The 20,294-nt window shown below is 36.9% G+C and overlaps 3 protein-coding genes across 3 annotated transcripts; 2 read left to right on the forward strand and 1 right to left on the reverse strand.

Moving 5' to 3' along the window:
* On the forward strand, positions 287-994 carry LOC109947894. The gene is made up of 2 exons (XM_020559306.1): positions 287-373; positions 458-994. The coding sequence occupies exons 1-2, from the start codon at positions 287-289 to the stop codon at positions 992-994; spliced, it is 624 nt and encodes a 207-aa protein (XP_020414895.1).
* LOC18784195 (pleiotropic drug resistance protein 1) lies at positions 3,256-10,419 on the forward strand. The gene is made up of 24 exons (XM_007217030.2): positions 3,256-3,692; positions 4,034-4,154; positions 4,276-4,364; positions 4,480-4,564; positions 4,680-4,839; positions 4,946-5,022; positions 5,194-5,247; positions 5,333-5,423; positions 5,495-5,796; positions 5,924-6,205; positions 6,297-6,613; positions 6,705-6,865; positions 6,952-7,055; positions 7,142-7,298; positions 7,374-7,448; positions 7,543-7,655; positions 7,764-8,096; positions 8,208-8,498; positions 8,587-8,670; positions 8,761-8,894; positions 9,053-9,280; positions 9,368-9,539; positions 9,629-9,883; positions 9,978-10,419. Exons 1-24 carry the CDS (start codon positions 3,358-3,360, stop codon positions 10,233-10,235), a joined length of 4,278 nt encoding a protein of 1,425 aa, XP_007217092.1. The 5' UTR covers positions 3,256-3,357; the 3' UTR covers positions 10,236-10,419.
* On the reverse strand, positions 10,761-19,075 carry LOC18783732 (pleiotropic drug resistance protein 1). The gene is made up of 24 exons (XM_020560690.1): positions 18,558-19,075; positions 18,034-18,154; positions 17,818-17,906; positions 17,625-17,709; positions 17,361-17,520; positions 17,167-17,243; positions 16,790-16,843; positions 16,598-16,688; positions 16,200-16,501; positions 15,794-16,075; positions 15,387-15,703; positions 15,146-15,306; positions 14,941-15,044; positions 14,676-14,832; positions 14,470-14,592; positions 14,235-14,365; positions 13,779-14,111; positions 13,046-13,336; positions 12,874-12,957; positions 12,469-12,602; positions 12,103-12,330; positions 11,819-11,990; positions 11,427-11,681; positions 10,761-11,314 (listed from the first exon to the last, which is right to left on the reverse strand). Exons 1-24 carry the CDS (start codon positions 18,881-18,883, stop codon positions 11,057-11,059), a joined length of 4,335 nt encoding a protein of 1,444 aa, XP_020416279.1. The 5' UTR covers positions 18,884-19,075; the 3' UTR covers positions 10,761-11,056.

Genomic DNA, 20,294 nt, shown 5'->3' on the forward strand with positions numbered 1-20,294 from the left:
ACGCTTTATTTGAGATTGTGCTTAATTGTGGTAATGTGAGCTAATAGTTTTAGTGCGCCTTTTGGTATGATTTAGTTTTTTTAGCATGTTAATTTGTTGCCCTTTTAGGATTAGTACTTTAGATGTCATGGTGATATCTTTGATTATATTGTTTAAGTTTATCTAATGAAGTTTCTATTTGATGTAAAGAAAAAAAAAACAATTATAAGTATATAAAAACTGGCCGAGCTTTATCTGTTAGCACGGCCTTGTAGTTAAATCACCATGATAACAGATAAAAACTGACATGATTAACAAAAGTGGTTTTGCTTGGAATGATTCTTTGAAATGCATTGAGGTTGACAGCGATGAAGCATGGAACACTTATGTGCAGGTTAGTACACTTGTTAAGTAATATGTAATTCTTATATTTTTTATACTTATATTTTTATTTCTAATTTTTTTCATTTTGATGCAGCATAACAAGGATGCTGATAGTTGGAGGGGGAAACAATGTCTAATATATGATAGGTTGAAGAATATATTTGGGAAGGACCGAGCAACTGGTAGAGGGTCTGCAACTCCCACTGAAATGATGAATGAGCCTGTGCATCACATTGATGTCAATGATGGTGATGAGGAAGTTGACTTTGAACCAGATCATTCTACCTCTTTGCCAAGATCAAATCAACAAAACTCAGCTAGCTCAAGTAGTCGACATCGCAAACGAAATGCAGATACTGATATTCAAAAGGAAATGGCTAAAGCATTTGGTGAGATGATTTTTGAGTCTATTGACCAATTGAAAACTAAAACTAATAGTTTGGTGAAAGGATCAGAACCAAGACCTGATATTGCTGCTGAATTGGCAAAGATGGACTTATCTATTAATGACCAAATTAAGGCACTACGGCTAATTTTGGAGAAAGCAAGTGATGAGAGAACACTCCTGACATTGGATGGTGCTATGCGAAAAGCATTTGTTCTTATCTTACTTGGGGCGAGGGAGCTGTGATTCACTCTTTGATGTAGTTTGGTTTATGAACAACTTTTCCTTTTGCTTTTATCACCTTAGTATGTGATCACTTTGAATTATACATTATTTGGTACTATTTTTATTAATGTATACGAGTATGTTGGGAATTTTTATGAGATACTATAATTATGATAATGGGTTATATGAACAAAAAATCTTTGCAAAAATAATTGAAAAACAAATCTTGTCATATGAATCTTACCAAAAAAAAATAAAATTCGTGTAATTTGAATCTTAATTTCCATTAAAATTATCAAATAAATTTTTTTATTTTAAAAATAGTCTGATCTGATGTTATTTGAAATATCACCAAACACAGTATAACTTAGTCAGACTATTTATCTGAAACAGCACCAAACGCCTTATAATATTATGGATAAATAGTCAGTACTCTCCGGAACAGATTAATACTATCCGACGAAAATTAGTCAGTACAGTCCGACGTACCAAACGAGCCCTGAGGTTGAACTTAATACAAAATAACTCTTTAATTCTATAATAGAATTTCAAATTCAATGTGTGCGAGTTTTTGTTTGTTTTTATTTTTATTTTTGCCAAAACTCGTGCAACCTTATGGATATTTTGAAAAAATGTCAGAAATATAGTTAGTAAAGTATATAGAACAAATTGTATTCTTGGCTTTCCCCTCTCTTGAATTAAATATAAAATAAAATTAAAAAAATCAATGACATCCCTTTTTGTTTTTTTAGTACAAGTGATTGGAGAAGGGGGGGGAGGGGGTTTACATAAATATTCATTAACAGAATGCTCTCTATATTAACTTGAAACAACAGTAGTGTCTTTATGATCAGCTAGAAACGTTCATCCAGTACTTACAAGGGCGATTTTGTGCACAGGGCAGGTTAGGTGCCCGCCTAGCTCAATTTTTTTTTTTTAATTTTTTTAAGAAATGCTTACATATGTTATAAGCTTAGCCTAAAATTTAAAAAATTAAAAGCAAACCCTACACACATGCTGCCCATCCAAGTGGTCCCATATTTTCTTTCCTCCTCTTTTGGCTATGCCACATCAACTTGTTTCTCTCTCTCTCTCTCTCTCTCTCTCTCTCTCTCTCTCTCTCTTAGCTACACGTCATCAACAACTTCTTTCTCCCTCTGTTTTCTATATATATATATATAATTATAGTTATAATTTAAAATTGAGTATTCTAGGGTTTAATTAGGGATGAAAGAGAGTTAGCTAATAATATCGATAACGCATTAATAATTTAAGAATTTAAGAGTTCTAAGCATTGCAAGGTTAAATTTAGATTTAAAATAGTTTTTGCCCACATCAGTAAAGGTGGAAGAGCTCAACCAACTAAACTATACCCAAAGTAGAATATGTCTAGAATATTTTAGTCCCTTCGTTTCTTCTTTCGTTTTTTTTCTCGGTTGATATGTATATCAAGCTGAGCCCAAAATGGCTTTTTGGCCCAATTTAATCCAACAGAATCGTGTCGGCCTTGGTGAACTGGTTTTACCAGGCCCGTAGTTATTGTTAGGTTGTTTGGCCTTTTTTGGTCCCTTCGTTAACTATGAACAAAAAAACAGAGTACAATTGTCGTTGGGTTGACTTGTGCTTGTCCATATTATTAGCCTTATTATTATGATATCACCTACTCATTTGAAAAAAAAAAATTTGGAAAAGTCAAGGCTATAGGGTACTGCACATGAATGACTTTGCGACGATGGGGACCTGGTGAACGTATGATTTGGAATCCAATGATAATCTGTTCGACATGTTTTTTTATTAGACAGTTTGACAACATAAAATGCTTAGGTTGCAATTACACATATCATGCAAGAATGAACTTAATGAATGTTCCACATTCATATATGGTCCGACAAGAGAGCATTTTATACCTTCCAACCAAGTTTGTGGTATGGTATGTGTTTGATGAAATGCTTCAATGTTATTTTCAACACAAAAAGAAAAATGCTTGAAGATATATATATTTTGGTTACTGGTTTAAATTCATGCGTCCTAAGAAGAAGCTTGGCATCCTTTCTGGAAAAAAGGCAAAAGAATAGTTCCCTACACGGGCACCACTGCAAAGCGAGACAAAAGGCGGTAACATCTCACTCTGTTTTTCTCTCTTTCCAACTATGGAGACATATATTCTAATAAGAAAAATCTTCTGAAAATCTTTTGAAACTAAAGTGGTCTGGATTTTCAACATGCAGAACGACCAATTATTTCTCTTCTTGAAATACATACACTTTGCTTAAGACTTGGCATGTTGGGTTCAAGAAAAGTTGGTATTTAGCTTAGAGTTGTTAGTTTAGCTTCTTTTTCTTTTTTTATATTTGTTTAAATTGATACATTATAGTTAGTTTGCCATGGACACAAGCAATCTTTATGAAGCCGGTCAGAGTTTACAAGCAAACGGTTCTTCAATTTGGACGGACAATGGAATGGAAGTTTTCTCAAGGACGTCTATGACTTCCAACCATGAAAATGATGAAGACGATCTCATGTGGGCCGCACTTGAAAGACTTCCCACATTCAATCGTTTAAAGAAAGGTTTACTCACTTCTTCACGCGGTGAGGCCAATGAGGTCGATGTACGTAAACTTGGATTCCAAGAAAGGCATAATTTGATTGAGAGGTTGGTGAGAGATGCTGAAACAGGGAACGAGAAGTTCTTAATGAGGCTCAGGGAGCGTCTCGATAGGTAATCAATGAAGAGTGATTAGCTGGTACCAGTTCTTTATATATATATATATATATATATATATATATATATATATATATATTTGGTCAGTATTCAAGAGAATATCGAAACAATGTACCAGTAACTGTGGATTGATACCTATAACAACACAATCTTTTCGCTTCTATCAATTTGTATTAAGCCATTTTCCACCAATTTCCTCTAGAGTTACTCTTGTTTTCGAATCCGCAAAAGAAACTACATAATGAACCACATTATGTGGGATGCCAACTGATTAATTGGTTTTGTTTTATGTTGGATGATTGAACTAGTTTTTAACATCTTTCTTGGATATTTGTCAGAGTTGGAGTGGAAGTTCCAACACTGGAAGTCAGATATGAGCATGTCAACATTGAGGCAGAAGCTCATGTAGGAAAAAGGGCGTTGCCTTCATTCTTTAACTTTTACATTAATTTTTTGGAGGTAAACCTGCAATCAAATGAAATCAGTCAAGATTACTTCTTCTTGTTGTACTAAATTAAACACTCATATCCTAATTTTTCCTGATTAACATTGTCCTCCTTTTATTTAATTTTTTTTTCAGGGTTTCTTGACCAATCTCCACTTGCTTAAAAGTAGGAAGAAAAAATTGTCTATCCTTGGTGATCTTAGTGGAATCATTAGGCCTAGCAGGTGAGAATGCAGACTCTGACCCTAAACTTGAAATGACATTTTTAGCTTTTAACCCCAAATTTTGTTACTAATTTTTTGGTTGTTCTGGTTTTTGGGGCTGGTGTGAATTTTAAAGAATAACATTGCTTTTAGGTCCTCCAAGCTCTGGAAGGACCACACTGCTGTTGGCCCTCGCAGGGAAGCTTCCTCTCGATTTAAAGGTAAGGGTGGCTCTAGAGCTTTAGCTGTTCATGGATTTTCATCAGTAGAAGCCAGGCTCTGTGTTCAGCTAATTACCTTCAGTAGAATTGATAAACATTTGAACTTATCATACAGTTCTCTGGGAAGGTGACATACAATGGCCTTGACATGAATGAATCTGCACCCTGGAGAGCTGCTGCCTACATCAGTCAGCATGATATCCATAATCCTGAAACGACTGTAAGAGAAACCTTGGCCTTCTCTTCTAGATGCCAGGGGATTGGAGTCCGTAATGGTTAGTTTTAATTATGGTCTCATAGTTTATTTACCAGAATTCAGTCCAATTTTTTCTATTTCCAACTTTCAAGAATCATGAACAATTATTATATGGTCATCTGCAGAATGGTTGGCAGAATTGTCAAGGAGAGAGAAAGCACAAAATATTCATCCTGATCCTGATATTGATGTCTTCATGAAGGTGGAAAACTGAAGCTAGATGAACTGTTTTTTTTTGGGATTTTGGTTATGACTATCTATGCATCCATATTCATAGTAGCTAAAATGTATTTCAAGATATCTAGCATGAGTAAATCTTCAGTTTTTATAGTCAGCCGATTAAAACTAATTTTTGGTGTTTCCAATGCTCCAGGCAGCATCTATAGAAGGGCAGAAGTCAAGTGTTGTCACAGATTATGTTCTGAAGGTATATGACAATCTGTCTTCATTAAGTGCTTTAAAAAACAATCCAATTTAAACAATTGATAAATAACTTTGCTTTCCACTTGCAGATTTTGGGACTAGACATATGTGCAGACACCATGGTTGGGGATGCAATGCTAAGGGGTATTTCGGGTGGTCAAAGAAAGCGCGTCACAACAGGTAAATCGTCACACATTTTTATTTTTAAATAAAATGTATTTATCTGAATATCTCCGTCGATTGCATTGCAGGTGAGATGCTGGTTGGACCAGCAAAGGTTCTGTTCATGGATGAGATATCTACTGGTTTGGATAGCTCAACAACTTTTCAAATTGTGAACTCGCTAAGGCAATTCATTCGCATTCTCAATGGAACTGCTGTTATTGCTCTCCTCCAGCCACCACCAGAAACTTATGAACTTTTTGATGACATTATACTCCTCTCCGATGGTCAGATTGTGTATCAGGGGCCCCGTGAACATGTGCTAGAGTTTTTTGAGTCTTTAGGCTTCAAGTGTCCTGAAAGAAAAGGAGTGGCAGATTTCTTGCAAGAAGTAAGTGTAAACTCCACTTTATTTCCTTTGGTTAGAAGCCTATAAATATGTTATTGATCCCTTAAATTTGTGTGCCCTACCCATATCCTTAATATAATCTTTTTGCATAATTGATTAATTTCTGTAGGTGACCTCAGAGAAAGATCAGGAGCAATATTGGGCTAATAGAGATGAGACTTACAGATTTGTCACAGTCAAGGAATTTTCTGATGCATTCCAGTCATTCCATGTGGGAAAGAGGATTAATGAGGAGCTTGCTATTCCATATGACAAGAGCAAACAGAGTGCAGACATTTTGGCACCCCAAAAATATGGTGTTGGAAAGAAAGACCTCTTCAAAGCCTGCATGTCAAGAGAATACTTGCTAATGAAGAGGAACTCATTTGTCTACGTATTCAAGTTTGCCCAAGTGGGTGATAAATCTGTTTTAGTATTTAGTTGAACTATATACAATACATTGTCATGCATCTATAATTCCTTAATCTTCTTTGTTCTAACAGCTTATAGTAATGGCAATAATCACAATGACACTCTTCCTGCGGACGAAGATGCACCGAGATTCAATAACTGATGGAGGCATTTTCTCTGGTGCCTTATTTTTCGGTTTGATAATGGTCATGTTTAACGGAATGGCAGAGCTCAGTTTGACCATTTCCAAACTTCCTGTTTTTTACAAGCAAAGGGACCTCATGTTCTTCCCTGCCTGGGCATATGCACTTCCTGGATGGTTCCTCAAGATCCCCATCTCATTTGTAGAAGTTGCAATTTGGGTTTTCGTCACCTATTATGTCATTGGTTTCGATCCAAATGTGAATAGGTAATTATATATACCTGGATTTGTAGATGTGTAGGAAACATTTGTTCACATTTTTTTTCACTTTCTGTTCTGTTAATCTATGGATGTGCAGGTTGTTTAGACAATACCTTATATTCGTACTAGTTCATCAAATGGCTTCTGGATTATTTCGACTTCTTGCAGCGCTTGGTAGGAATATGATTGTTGCTAGCACATTTGGGTCATTTGCACTACTGGTACTTTTTGTGAATGGTGGCTTTGTTCTGTCACGAGGTATGATTTGAGTTTGACATCAAACTAAACTCACCTCACAAGAAAGTCCCCATAAACCTTCTTTCTTTCACTTTTCTTTGTTGCAGTGGATATAAAAAAATGGTGGAAATGGGCTTACTGGATATCGCCACTGATGTACGGGCAGAATGCAGTAGCAGTAAACGAGTTCCTCGGGCACAGCTGGAAGCATGTAAGCTATTGGTTTAGCCATGTAAAACAATATTTCTGTGATTGTCTTGTAATCTCTCTAACGCCTGAACTTCTTCCATCTGAAAGGTTCTTCCAAATACAGCACAACCATTGGGAATTGTATTTTTGAAGTCTAGAGGATTCTTTCCACACGAATACTGGTATTGGATAGGAGTTGGGGCGCTCATAGGATTTATGCTACTATTCAACTTGGCTTATGTTTTTGCCCTCACTTACCTCGACTGTGGGTACCTTCCCTTGAATTCATAACTTGAAAAGTGAGAGCCTATGTGTTAACATTGTTCAAATAATTTTGCAGCTTATGACAAGGCTCAGGCTAGTCAATCAGAAGAGTCTCAAACAAATGAACAAGATGCAACAGCTGAAAATGCAGGTGACAATGCTTGAAAGTTAGCCGTGTCATTGAGAAGTTTATGACGTTATATATTCATCCTTTCATAAGCTAAATACATTTAACTGATATGCAGGGAACAAGGCTGGCACCGGGATCAATTCAAATAAGAAAAAAGGAATGACTCTTCCCTTTCAACAGCAATCACTCACTTTTGATGACATTGTGTACTCTGTTGATATGCCTCAGGTAACTAACAACGCTAAACTTTTAGGATTCAAGTTGCTTGTTGTCTTGGCTTTTTTACAACAGCGCAGTCATGTTAAACGAAACATACTATTTTAATTCAACTTGCAGGAAATGAAGAATCAAGGTGTCAGTGAGGATAAGTTGGTGCTCCTAAAGGGTGTGAGTGGTGCTTTCAGGCCTGGCGTCCTCACAGCTCTGATGGGTGTTAGTGGTGCTGGTAAAACCACTTTGATGGATGTTCTAGCTGGTAGGAAAACTGGTGGTTATATTCAGGGTGAGATCAAAATTTCTGGATACCCCAAAAAACAAGAAACATTTGCTCGAATTTCAGGGTATTGTGAACAAAATGATATCCATTCTCCTTATGTTACTGTCTATGAGTCTTTGCTTTTTTCTGCTTGGCTCCGCCTACCGCCTGAAGTCAATTCTTCAACAAGAAAGGTTGATGCCTTAAACCCCCTTTTATCTGGATAATGAAGGATAGCTTCATAACTCAACTAGAACCTTAAGTATTCATCAGCTATAGCAATTCTAAATGCTAAGTAATTGCAGATGTTTGTGGAGGAAGTGATGGAGCTTGTGGAACTAAAGCCTTTGAGGCAAGCGCTAGTTGGATTGCCGGGTGTGAATGGTCTCTCAACTGAGCAACGGAAGAGGCTCACAATTGCTGTTGAACTAGTGGCAAACCCCTCCATAATATTCATGGATGAGCCAACTTCGGGGCTGGATGCCAGAGCTGCTGCAATTGTCATGAGAACAGTCAGGAACACTGTGGACACTGGAAGAACAGTTGTTTGCACAATTCATCAGCCAAGCATTGACATATTTGAAGCTTTTGATGAGGTGAGAAATTTTGGAATATCATTAAAGTTACATATTCTCATGGTTTATCTTTTTATCTAACAGTAATACAATGAACTTGAGGTTCCAGCTATTGTTGATGAAGCGTGGAGGGGAAGAGATCTATGTAGGGCCTTTAGGTTACCATTCTTGTGATTTGGTCAAGTATTTTGAGGTATGTCTTAATGATAAATATGCAATGGAACAATAAGTTTTAGTGTTAATCCACATGCTTTTAGTGACATGGAAGTTGCAATTCATATAGGATGTCCAAGGAGTCAGTAAAATTATAGACGGTTACAACCCTGCAACTTGGATGTTGGAAGTTAGCACTTCAGCACAAGAAAAGGCTATAGGGGTTGATTTTTCCAAAGTGTACAAAAATTCTGAACTGTATCGGTAGGTACTTTTGTAAATGCATGACTGACAGCAGTGCAAGGCAGTAAAACACATCTAATTATTTGGAATTTTGTATTCATCTAGCCTCGTCAGGGTAACCACGATTACATAGTTAGAATATGATATGAAGTTGTACAATTGTTTGGCTTGTGTTTCAGGAGAAACAAAGAACTTATTAGACAACTAAGCATACCTCCTCCTGATTCCAGAGACCTCCATTTCCCATCTAGATACTCTCAGTCATTCTTTTCTCAGTACATGGCATGCTTTTGGAAACAAAGATTGTCCTATTGGCGCAATCCACCGTATACTGCTGTAAGATTTTTGTTCACAACTATCATAGCCCTCATGTTTGGCACAATGTTCTGGGACCTTGGCTCCAAAACGTAAGCTACATCGACTGATTCTTGAATGAAAGTTCAACCTATCGTAATTTCTATCTACATATAAACACATTATTATAAAAATTGTAGGAAAAATGAGCAGGACCTGTTTAATGCAATGGGTTGTATGTATTGTGCTGTTCAATTCATTGGAGTCCAAAATGCTAGTAGTGTGCAGCCAGTAGTTTCAGTTGAACGAACTGTCTTCTACAGAGAAAAAGCGGCTGGAATGTATTCACCCTTAGCATATGCCTTGTCGCAGGTAATCAATTTACACAACTATCATACTTTATCTCATAATGAGCCAATATGCATATATGTTTCTATAAGCAACGTCCATGTTTTCTGCAGATTATAATTGAGCTTCCATACATTTTTGCACAAACTGTGGCATACGCTGTCATAGTGTATTCAATGATGGGACATGAGTGGACCGCTGCTAAATTCTTTTGGTACCTATACTTCATGTACTTCTCATTGTTATATTTCACATTTTATGGGATGATGGCTGTAGCTGTGACACCAAATTACCACATAGCTACTATAATTTCCTCTGCATTTTATGGAGTGTGGAACCTGTTTTCGGGATTTGTTGTCCCACGAACTGTAAGTACTGCCTTCATATAATTAGTTCCTCTTAAATGCCACATTGTTTCGAGCATAGCTCGATGCTAATGAAACTGTGCCTGGCTAATGACAGCGAATTCCTGTGTGGTGGATATGGTATTATTGGATATGTCCAGTTGCTTGGACCTTGTATGGACTGGTTGCGTCACAATATGGAGATATAGACGACGTGCTTGACAATGGTGAAACAGTTAAACAGTTTTTGAAAGATTATTTTGGCTTCAAACATGATTTTCTAGGAGTAGTGGCAGGTGTTGTTGCTGCATTTGTGGTTCTCTTTGGATTAATTTTTGCCATTTCCATTAAGGTTTTCAATTTCCAAAAGCGGTAGAAAGTGGGTTTCCATATTTACATTGGATGTTACAGGTTATAATCACCACTGCGCTGATAGATAGATGAAAGTTATTATCAGTCTGTTAATTTACATAGGATTTGTAGTATGTATACAATCGTAGGTAGATGAAAGTTCTTATCAATGTATCTTTATTCATTAGTAAAAATCATTTCTAGCTAAGAGCGCCCCCATCAGAGTTGTCAAATTCTCTTTTTTATGACCTATATGGACTGGAAACCAAAATTTGATATCTCCATGCCTCTTATCCCCCATTCAATATGTAAAATTTATTTTCTTGCACAAGCAAATCAAAAGAACATGTGGAATCCATTTTGACTAGGTTTGAGATGATTTCAACATTTGGTGCACACAAAAGAAAAACCCCAAACATACTAACAAAAATGTAAAAACTTTATAAAATTTTGGCCAAGAATTTGAGACATAATTATCCAATATTGGGCATACCAATCAAATTTCACATTTATACGTATGGCTTAAGCAAAGCTGCAAAACTCAGTGCAAAAATCCTAACCCTTACAAGTACTTACAAAGCATGCTTTGTGTACTGAGACATTGGTTGCCATTGCTGGTCCAAATAGATGACTAGGTTTTGCTTTTCTTGGTTTGGCCTGATTTCTGCATAAGTTTTCTATATTTCAGGGGTTGCTGAAAATTAAGAAACCTTAAACCAAAGCATGGTACTTAGTTCCTGCCATGACTTGCTAGGTTTCTTGTTTAACAAGGAATTACAATGACTCGATAGGTTTTTTGTTTTTAGCAGTCTAAATTTGTCATTTACAAATAACGAAAAGAAACTTCTATCGAGTTTGGAAATTAAACGCCCTAATAGAGAAGGCAAAGATGAATCCAAAGAGCACTGTAATCCCAACATGCACAGCTGCAACCACTCCCACAAAATCATGCTTGAAACCAAAGTAATCACCCAAAAATTGTTTGACAGTTTCACCATTGTCGAGCACATGGTTTAGATCGCCAAACTGTGATGCAACCAATCCATACAACGTCCAAGCCATAGGACATGCCCAGTAATACCATCTCCACCATATAGGAATCCTCTGTTCTTGGCCAGGCAGTAAAATAAAATTGACAAAAGGAACAATTAGTAATTTGGGCATGTATATGCTGAAAACTTATTCTAATCCAGAACACTAATTAAGCAACACTTACCGGTCGTGGGACAATGAATCCTGAAAAGAGGTTCCACATTGCATAAAATGCAGAGGAAACAATAGAAGCAATGTGATGGTTTGGTGTCACAGCCACAGTCATCATGCCATAAAATGTGAAGTACAACAATGTGAAGTACATAAAGAATAGATACCAAAAGAATTTGACCGGAGTCATCTCAAATCCGATCAACGTATAAATTATAACTCCATAGACCACAGCTTGTACTAAAATATATGGAAGCTCAATCAAAACCTGTGACAAGAAAGAAGTTGAATAATACATGTATATATATATATATATATATATATAGAGAGAGAGAGAGAGAGAGAGAGAGAGAGAGAGAATTAAATTTGGTGATTGAAACACTTGACAATCTAAGAATCAATCACCTGTGCAAATGCATATGGCAAGGCTGAATACATCCCTGCCGCCTTTTCTCTATAGAAGACAGTTCTTTCAACAGCAACTACAGGCTGCACAGATGTAGCGTTTTGGACCCCAAGGAAGAGAACAGCAGTATACATAGATCCCATTGCATTGAACAGATCTTGTTGCCTTTTCCTGAATCTCATAATACACAGTAAATTTCAATACAGGAAAAGTGAAAAATAAAATAATAATAATCCTGATGAGTTTCACCAACTCAATTTTTTGTTTCCATGTCCTTACTTACGTTTTGGAACCGAGTTTCCAGAAAATCGTCCCAAACATCAATGCTATGACAATTGTGAAGAGAATTTTTACAGCTGTGTATAATGGGTTGCGCCAATATGACCAATGTTGTTTCCATAAGCAAGCAATGGTTTGGATGAGAAACGATTGCGCGTATTGAGTAGGGAAATAGAGGTCCTTTGAAGTAGGAGCAGGTTTGCTAAAGTCTTTAATAAGTTGCTTGTTTCTCCTGAACCATATTATGCCAGGCAAAGATTTCAGCTACTGATTTAAGATAAATAAACATGGGAAGGGATGTTTCAGCATTTTTTCCTTTATAGGTGGTAAGCTATCTTACAATGTAGCAGTGACATATCAAGTAACAGACCTGTATAGCTCTGAAGTTTTGTAAACTTGGGCAAAATCAATCCTCAAATCTAATTCCTGTGCTGATGTTGTAACTTCCAACATCCAAGTTGCTGGATTATAACCATCTTTTATTTTACTTACTCCTTCGATTCCCTTGATTCAAAGAAAATAATGTTAATTCACAGCAAACCATGTATAAGTGAAGGAAGAATAAAAAACATTCAATGTTGGATATATTTATGGAAATAGGATCCTCTACTTGTATTTTTGGTGCTTATATATAGTTCTTATTTTTAAAACTATGTTTTTAGTTACTTTTCAATATAAATCCGAAACAACATAGTTTTAGACATAAACACGATCCAAGCACGAAAAAGACAAGTAGTCCCAAATGCATCTTGATATGTGGTCCATGACATCCTACCTCAAAATACTTAATTAGATGGCAAGAGTGACGACCCAATGGCCCTACATATATTTCTTGTCCTCCGCGCTTCAGTAGGAGTAGCTGCAATCACATTCTTATTCATCATGCATATTTATACGAGAAATAACCTAAAAGAACCTCTAGATTCCAATCAATTAACATTTCTCACCTCATCAAAAGCTTCAAATATGTCAATGCTGGGCTGGTGGATGGTGCAAACAACTGTTCTGCCAGTATCCACTGTGTTCCTAACTGTTCTCATGACAATTGCAGCAGCTCTTGCATCCAACCCTGAAGTTGGCTCATCCATGAATATTATCGAGGGGTTCGCTACTAGCTCAACGGCAATGGTTAGCCTTTTGCGCTGCTCAGTTGAGAGGCCATTCACTCCAGGCAGCCCAACAAGTGCTTGCCTCAATGAGGTGAGTTCCACAAGTTCCATCACTTCCTCAATGAACATCTTTAGAAGAATTTCAGAATTAGAAATTAAAATCACGATAGCCAAGTAAATGTGCATGCCACTTATGATCAAGTTGCATACTTTCTATAAAAGGCTTCTTTCCATTGATATATAAAATCAAGAAAAGGCCATTTGTGATTTTCTCCTATTAGGCCTACTTTTGTATCATGTCCGCCCTAGACATAGCAAGTTTTTTGAATCACATAAAGTAGTGTTTGCTTTTTTATATTTGCTATGTTTGCTTTTTTTTCATATTTCTTTGTTAGATTTACTACATGATTTGCACAGTTCTTTTTACATACCTTGACATGTGATTACCAGAAATTTAATGTTAGGAAAAATGAAGAAGGTGAATTTGACAACCCAATTTTGACTTGGTTTGGATTGTTCACAAATCATAAACCCTGAAACAGATTCTGGTTTTAGATATTATCATACTAACCTTTCTGGTTTCAGACTTGACTTCTGGTGGCAAACGAAGCCATGCCGAGTAGATCAAAGACTCATGGACAGTTACATGAGGGGAATGGATGTCATTTTGCTCACAGTATCCAGAAATCCGGGCAAAGGTTTCTTGCTTCTTTGGGTAGCCCGAAATTTTGACGTCCCCTTCAATATATCCACCAGTTTTCCTACCCGCCAGTACATCCATGAGAGTGGTTTTACCAGCACCACTTACTCCCATCAAAGCTGTTAAAACACCTGGCCTGAAAGCACCACTCACACCCTTCAGAAGCACTAATTTGTCCTCCATGACACCTTGGATCTTCATTTCCTGCAGGTTCATACTTTGTTGGATATAGTTGTTTTGAAGTAACCTAACAAAAAAAACTAAAACAGTGTATTTGATTTCGGAATGAAACTTTTGGAATTGTACTCATTTTTGGTTTGAAGTTACCTGTGGCATGTCAACTGAGTAAATAATTTCATCAAAGGTGATGGAATGGGGTTCAAATGGAAGAACCATCCCTCTTTTCGTGTTATGAATAGTCTGGAGAGAAACTTCTGTCCTATTTTGACCCGTACTCTCTGCATGCCAATTAAAATTAGTTAAGGGCAGTAACATAAGAAGTACACAAACACAGACAACCTTTGGAGGTGCTCAGGTGCACATTATGGATGAGATTTAGCACCTGTCTTGGAACGTTCACTTGAGCTATTTTGATTGCGTGGTAATATGCCCGTTCCCTCGGTTCTGCAATCATTTTCATCCCTTTGGGAATCTTCTGATTTAACAGCCTGAGGCTTCCCCAGTGCTGCATAATAAGTTTTTGGCACATTAGTAGATAATCTCAATTTGTAAAATGTTTAAGTGGATGGATAAGGTAGATATACCCACGGTTTAGGTAGGAGAGAGCTACAATGTAGCAACTGTTGAATAGTAAAACAAATCCAGCCATTGCCCCAACACCTATCCAATACCAGTATGCATGTGGAAAGAACCCACGAGACTTTAAAACTTCAACTCCTAGAGACTCTGTCGAGTTTGGGAGTACCTTTTATAGGAAAGTAAATTCAGACATCAGATGAGTTTGAAGAAAGAAACACAAAATTATATAAATGATTTTGAAGAAACAAATACAAGATGATTTTCAATAAATTACATGTCTCCAATTCTTCCCAAGGAATTCGTTAACTACTACTGCATTCTGACTGTACATCATAGGCGAAATCCAGTAACCCCAAATCCACCACTTTCTAATATTATCTGTGAAATTAAGGAATGCCAGAAGCATCATATTAGCTGCAATGAAATTATGAGAAGAAAGTCATTCCCATGAATAAATTATGTCTTAACATTGCTGGTACCTCTAGAAAGCACGAAGCCGCCCAATGTAAACATTATGAGCAATGCGAATGAACCCAAGGTGTTAGCAACAACCAAGTTCCTGCATGCTGCTGCAATTAAACGGAATAATGCAGAAGCCATCTGGCTAACAAGTATCAGCAGTAGATATTGCCTAAGCAACCTGCAGCATGTGCAAAAAACCATGCATCAAGGATTGGTATGCATGACAAACATGTGAGTTATGATGTTTTACTTATTTACCGTTCTATATTTGGATCAAATCCAATCACATAGTAGGTAGTGAACACCCAAAGTGCTACTTCTACAATTGTTATAGGGATCTTGAGAATCCATGTTGGAAGAGCATATGTCCATGCAGGGTAGAAGAAGAGGTCCCTTTGCTTATAAAATACAGGAAGCTTTATGATGGTCATGGGAAGCTCTGACATCCCATTAAACATAACCATGACCACGATGAAGAACAAAGCGCCAGCGTAAACTCCTCCATCATTTACTGAATCATGGTGCATCTTGGTTCGTAGGAAGAGTGTCATGGAAATCAGAGCCATAACTGTCAGCTAGAAGCAGGAAAAAGGATTATTACAAATTATAAAACTTCTGTCCAAAATATTAAATCAAGAACTAAAATATATATAATTAGAACTTACTTGGATCAGCTTGAAGATGTAGACAAAGGCATTCCTCTTTGCTAGCAAATATTCTCTTGAAAAGCAAGCTTTCAACAGTTCTCCCTTTTTAAGACCATACTCCTTGGTTGTCAAGGCTGCTGGGTGGTTTTTACTCTTGTCAAATGGAATTGACAGTTCATCTCCTATTTTCTGTCCCACATGGAATGATTGGAATGCCTCGTTAAATTCCTTGACTGTAACGAATCTATAAGGCTTATCTTTGCATGCCCAATACTGCTCCTGATCTTTCCTTGATGTCACCTATGGCAAATTTCAACGATGCATAGAATGAGATAGGTTACTCCACATGTAATTTTCATCATGTACTACACCAACCTATGATAAATAGGAGAGAACAGAAAATTATATAAATACACCTAGCTACCTCTTGTAGGAAGTCAGCAATGCCTTTCCGCTCAGGACATTTAAAGCCCATAGATTCAAAAAACTCAAGCACATGTTCACGAGATCCCTGGTACACAATCTGGCCATCCGAAAGGAGGATAATATCATCAAAGAGCTCATAAGTCTCTGGTGCTGGCTGGAGGAGTGAGATGACAGCCGTTCCATTAAGAATGCGAATGTATTGCTTGATGGAATTCACAATTTGAAATGTTGTCGAGCTGTCCAAACCAGTTGATATCTCATCCATGAACAATGCGTTTGCTGGTCCAACAAGCATCTCACCTGTACATAAAAATTTTAAAATACTAAAAATCAGTTATGTATGCAGACAAGAACAATTTGATGATGTGCATTACATTAGTTGTTGAATTTCTTTACCTGTTGTAACACGCTTTCTTTGTCCTCCAGAGATGCCTCTTAACATTTCATCCCCTACTATGGTATCAGCACAGACTTCCAGTCCAAGAATCTATTAATAAAAATGACTTGGATATAACTGTGTTTAGAAAATTGTCTAGTGCTTTCTGAAAGGACTCTTATGATCAAAGGTAAAGTTCTCGGTTTTTTTACCTTTAAAATGTAATCTGTCACTACATTCACCTCCTGCCCTTCGGTTGCTATGGCCTACAATATCAGAAGCCAATAAAGCAAGTATTCTTGACTCGAAAAAAGTCAATAAATTTATTCACTTAGGTAATATGAAGCAAGCAAGCAAAATTATAACTTTCAGTTACTGTAAAGTTTCCATGGCATAATTTCCACCAGAAGGGAAGGTCGGGGAAAACAGAATCTCATGAATCCCGAAAGTTAATGTTTCTATGTAATACGTATCATTTCGGAGAAGTTAAGTCCATGTTCTTCTCACAAAATAACCAAGTCCATGCTATACACTCTGCCTCTGTGTGTGCGTGTGTGTTCAACAATGGACAGTAGCTTTTTTTCCTCACCTTCATGAAGACATCAATGTCTGGATCAGGCTTGATATTAGCTGCTTGCTCTCTTCTGCACAACTCTGAAAGCATATCTACAGATGACCAAAATGAAAACGAGTCATTGCTTTACATATATCTAAATCCTTTTTGAGTGTTCCCCAAAAATAGATATGGAATGAAAAGAAAAACAGTTCCTAGAATGAGCTAACCATAGCGTGTTCCGACCCCTTGGCATCTTGCAGAAAAGGCCAAGGTTTCCCTTACAGTCATTTCTCCAACATGAAGATCATGTTGACTGATGTATGCAGCAGTTTTTTGGGGTACAAAGTCATTCATTTCATGGCCATTATAAGTCACCCTTCCAGAAAGCTGAGGCATAACATTTGGTCTTCAAATTAGTTATGAGATCATTCAGATTTTTCCGAAAACCAATTTGATAAAGACTTAAAGGTATTAATGAGACTCCTTTGCACCTTTAGATCTGGATCGAGCTTTCCTGCCAAAGCCAACAACAGTGTGGTCTTGCCAGAACTTGGAGGACCCAATAGCAATGTCATTCTAAAAGAAGCACACAAAACAAATGATAACTAGGTGACCAAATATCATTTTCATTTTTTCTTCTGAAAGTGAGGAAGGTAAAAGAAGACAAACTGGCCCTTTTCTCACCTGCTAGGCTTTATGATTCCACTAACACTGTGGAGGATAGACAAATGTGTCTTCCTACTTGAAAAAATACGGAGACTATTCAAGATGCCCTTCAAAATCAATGGAAAAAACTAATTAAACTTTGAGGACAATATCACTGAAAAATCATTAAACCAAAAACAAAAACCTCTGTGCTTGCAGAGCTTCTTCCTACATAAACTTCTGCTGCATCGTTACCTCGAATATGTTAATGATGAAGTTAAAGAGTGTAGGCAAAGCCCTGCTTCCTACATAAGCTTCGGCTTCTACGTTTAGATGCTCATATCGAACTTCAATTGTTGGAAGATCAATTCCAACTCTGAAAATATTCAAGAAATAGCAACCCATTAAAGAAAGTTCAATTAAAAAGCATAAAACAAACTTTAAATTCCAAAAGCAAATGCCGATCACACAGCTTTTTTCCACCACTAAAGAATCCAACACCGGAATTTCATCGTAAATTTGGATTTTTTTAGGAGGTTGTAACTGGAATTGGAACATCTTTCCCTCATGTTGGTTTATCTTTTCTTTTTTGGGTCGGCAAGGCACTTACACCAAAATGAACTCAAACAATAAATGCAAAACAAAAAGACATAAAGGTATAAAGCATGTGGGCTTATCTATGTTCCTAAACCTACAAAGAATAATTCTTTTCATAGCTAAACTGAATTTTTATGAGAAGAACACAGTAAACCTGTTTGTTTTCATAGCTTTCTTATTACCTATCGATACGATTCTTGAGCTTCAACAAGAACCTCTCATTGTCCTCTTCAGCACCTTTCAGAAACCTCTCAATCAATTCCTTTCTTTCTTGAAAGCCAAGATTTGGTATATCAACTTCACTAGCCTCGCCAGCCGGCGAAGTCAGTATACCTTTCCTCAAACGATTATAAGTAGGAAGCTTCTCCAGTGCTGCCCATTTAAGAGCTGCTTCGTCGTCTTCTTCACGCGAAGACCTCGAAAAAACTTCCACACCATTGTTCCTCCATCTCATAGAACTGCCTAATTGGACACTGTTGCCAGTTCTGTAAATATCACCACCCTCCATTTCAACAAAAACCCACCAAGTTAAGCACAGAAGCTCTAACTTTCACAAATGGAGCCAAGATTTTGAATTCAGAAGAAAAGAACAGAAATTGGCCCTTGGAAAACTTCTAGCCAAACCACACTAGAAAAACAAGTGTTGGTTTTGCTCTGTACGCTTTCTTCACTCTAGCACAATTCAATTTATACTGTAAAAGCATATATGAAGACAATAAATACACAAAGAAAGAAAGTCAAATCTCATTTCCAAACCTACTTGAATATGAACCGTGTTCAATTTAAACAACAATCTGAAATTTGCTCAAAGAAATGATCTCCACTGTCCAAAATTTGACACCTCGGAGGAGAGAGAAGCAATTAATGCATGTTGTGAGGAAACTGAGAAGAACTTAAATGTAACGAGATGTCACCGTGGCAGTAGCCAAGCCTACCCTACCCTGCATCGCCATGTTAGAAAGTTTTTTGTTTCTTTCTATAATAAAAAGCTTTCAAACATGCCAATGGGTGATTGGTTTGGAAGTGTTTGGTCATTTCACGCCCAACACATGCGTTCAATCTCGTATTGATTTTCCTTTCTGTTTCATGTGAACTCAAACTTGGCGCGGAAATATGGAAATACTTCGGGCTTTCCTTTTCCTTTCATATGTCCTTTGGCTACCGTTTTCATATGTCCTTTCTGTTTCATGCTACAGTCATTTACAAAATATTAGTCCCTTGCCAAACAGTGCATTTCAATCAATTTCCAGTTGGATTCTAATTGTTCCCATTGATAATTTGACAATATAACATATCAGATTATTTCATAACATAACTGATGCAGCGGCACTCGAGCAAGGATGTTGAAAAACATGAACCACGAACCACCAAGCCCTGTTTAGTCTAAGAATACCCAAAACTTGGCATAAAATATAGGATAAAATACTCAAACTCGTTTATTTTAAGAATACCCAGATTATGAGCAAAGATAAAAGAACACTCTCTTTGTTTTCAATTTCAATTCTCAACAATTGATTTGAGAAGTCTATGCATACAAATATTTAAATCTCTCACCCCATACATTGAACTAGTACCCAAATTAATGAACCCCATTAATCTAGACACATTGAGAACTCTAAGTATTCCAAGTACATGGAATTTATTAAAGTCAAACTATTCCAAAGTCATGGAACTTATTAAAAGCCAAATGTGTCGTTTTACGTCATAAATTTTTTTAGGCCATAGGTACAACTGCAGAAAGGTGCGTAATTAATGAATAAATTGAAATTTTAGGTGGTTGAGACACAAAAAATCCTCCTCCCCTATAGTAGAGTTTGCCCATTTAATGTCCTATTTTTTCCCTATCTATATTTTTGCAAAAAGTCCTCTGGCTGGCCGACCTTGATGTTCATGTTAGGCAATGGCATGCAACACAAGGC

This window comes from Prunus persica, chromosome G3, assembly GCF_000346465.2.
Source record: "Prunus persica cultivar Lovell chromosome G3, Prunus_persica_NCBIv2, whole genome shotgun sequence".
Classification (NCBI taxonomy): domain Eukaryota; kingdom Viridiplantae; phylum Streptophyta; class Magnoliopsida; order Rosales; family Rosaceae; genus Prunus; species Prunus persica.

Coding starts and splice junctions, on each gene's coding strand:
- LOC109947894 (XM_020559306.1), top strand. CDS start 287: ATGATTAACAAAAGTGGTTTTGCTTGGAATGATTCTTTGAAATGCATT. Junction 374..457: donor CATGGAACACTTATGTGCAG/GTTAGTACACTT, acceptor ATTTTGATGCAG/CATAACAAGGATGCTGATAG.
- LOC18784195 (XM_007217030.2), top strand. CDS start 3,358: ATGGACACAAGCAATCTTTATGAAGCCGGTCAGAGTTTACAAGCAAAC. Junction 6,866..6,951: donor TGGCTTTGTTCTGTCACGAG/GTATGATTTGAG, acceptor TCTTTGTTGCAG/TGGATATAAAAAAATGGTGG. Junction 9,281..9,367: donor TGGGACCTTGGCTCCAAAAC/GTAAGCTACATC, acceptor TAAAAATTGTAG/GAAAAATGAGCAGGACCTGT.
- LOC18783732 (XM_020560690.1), bottom strand. CDS start 18,883: ATGGAGGGTGGTGATATTTACAGAACTGGCAACAGTGTCCAATTAGGC. Junction 14,112..14,234: donor ACTCAGTTGACATGCCACAG/GTAACTTCAAAC, acceptor ATGAACCTGCAG/GAAATGAAGATCCAAGGTGT. Junction 11,991..12,102: donor TGGAAACTCGGTTCCAAAAC/GTAAGTAAGGAC, acceptor TATGAGATTCAG/GAAAAGGCAACAAGATCTGT.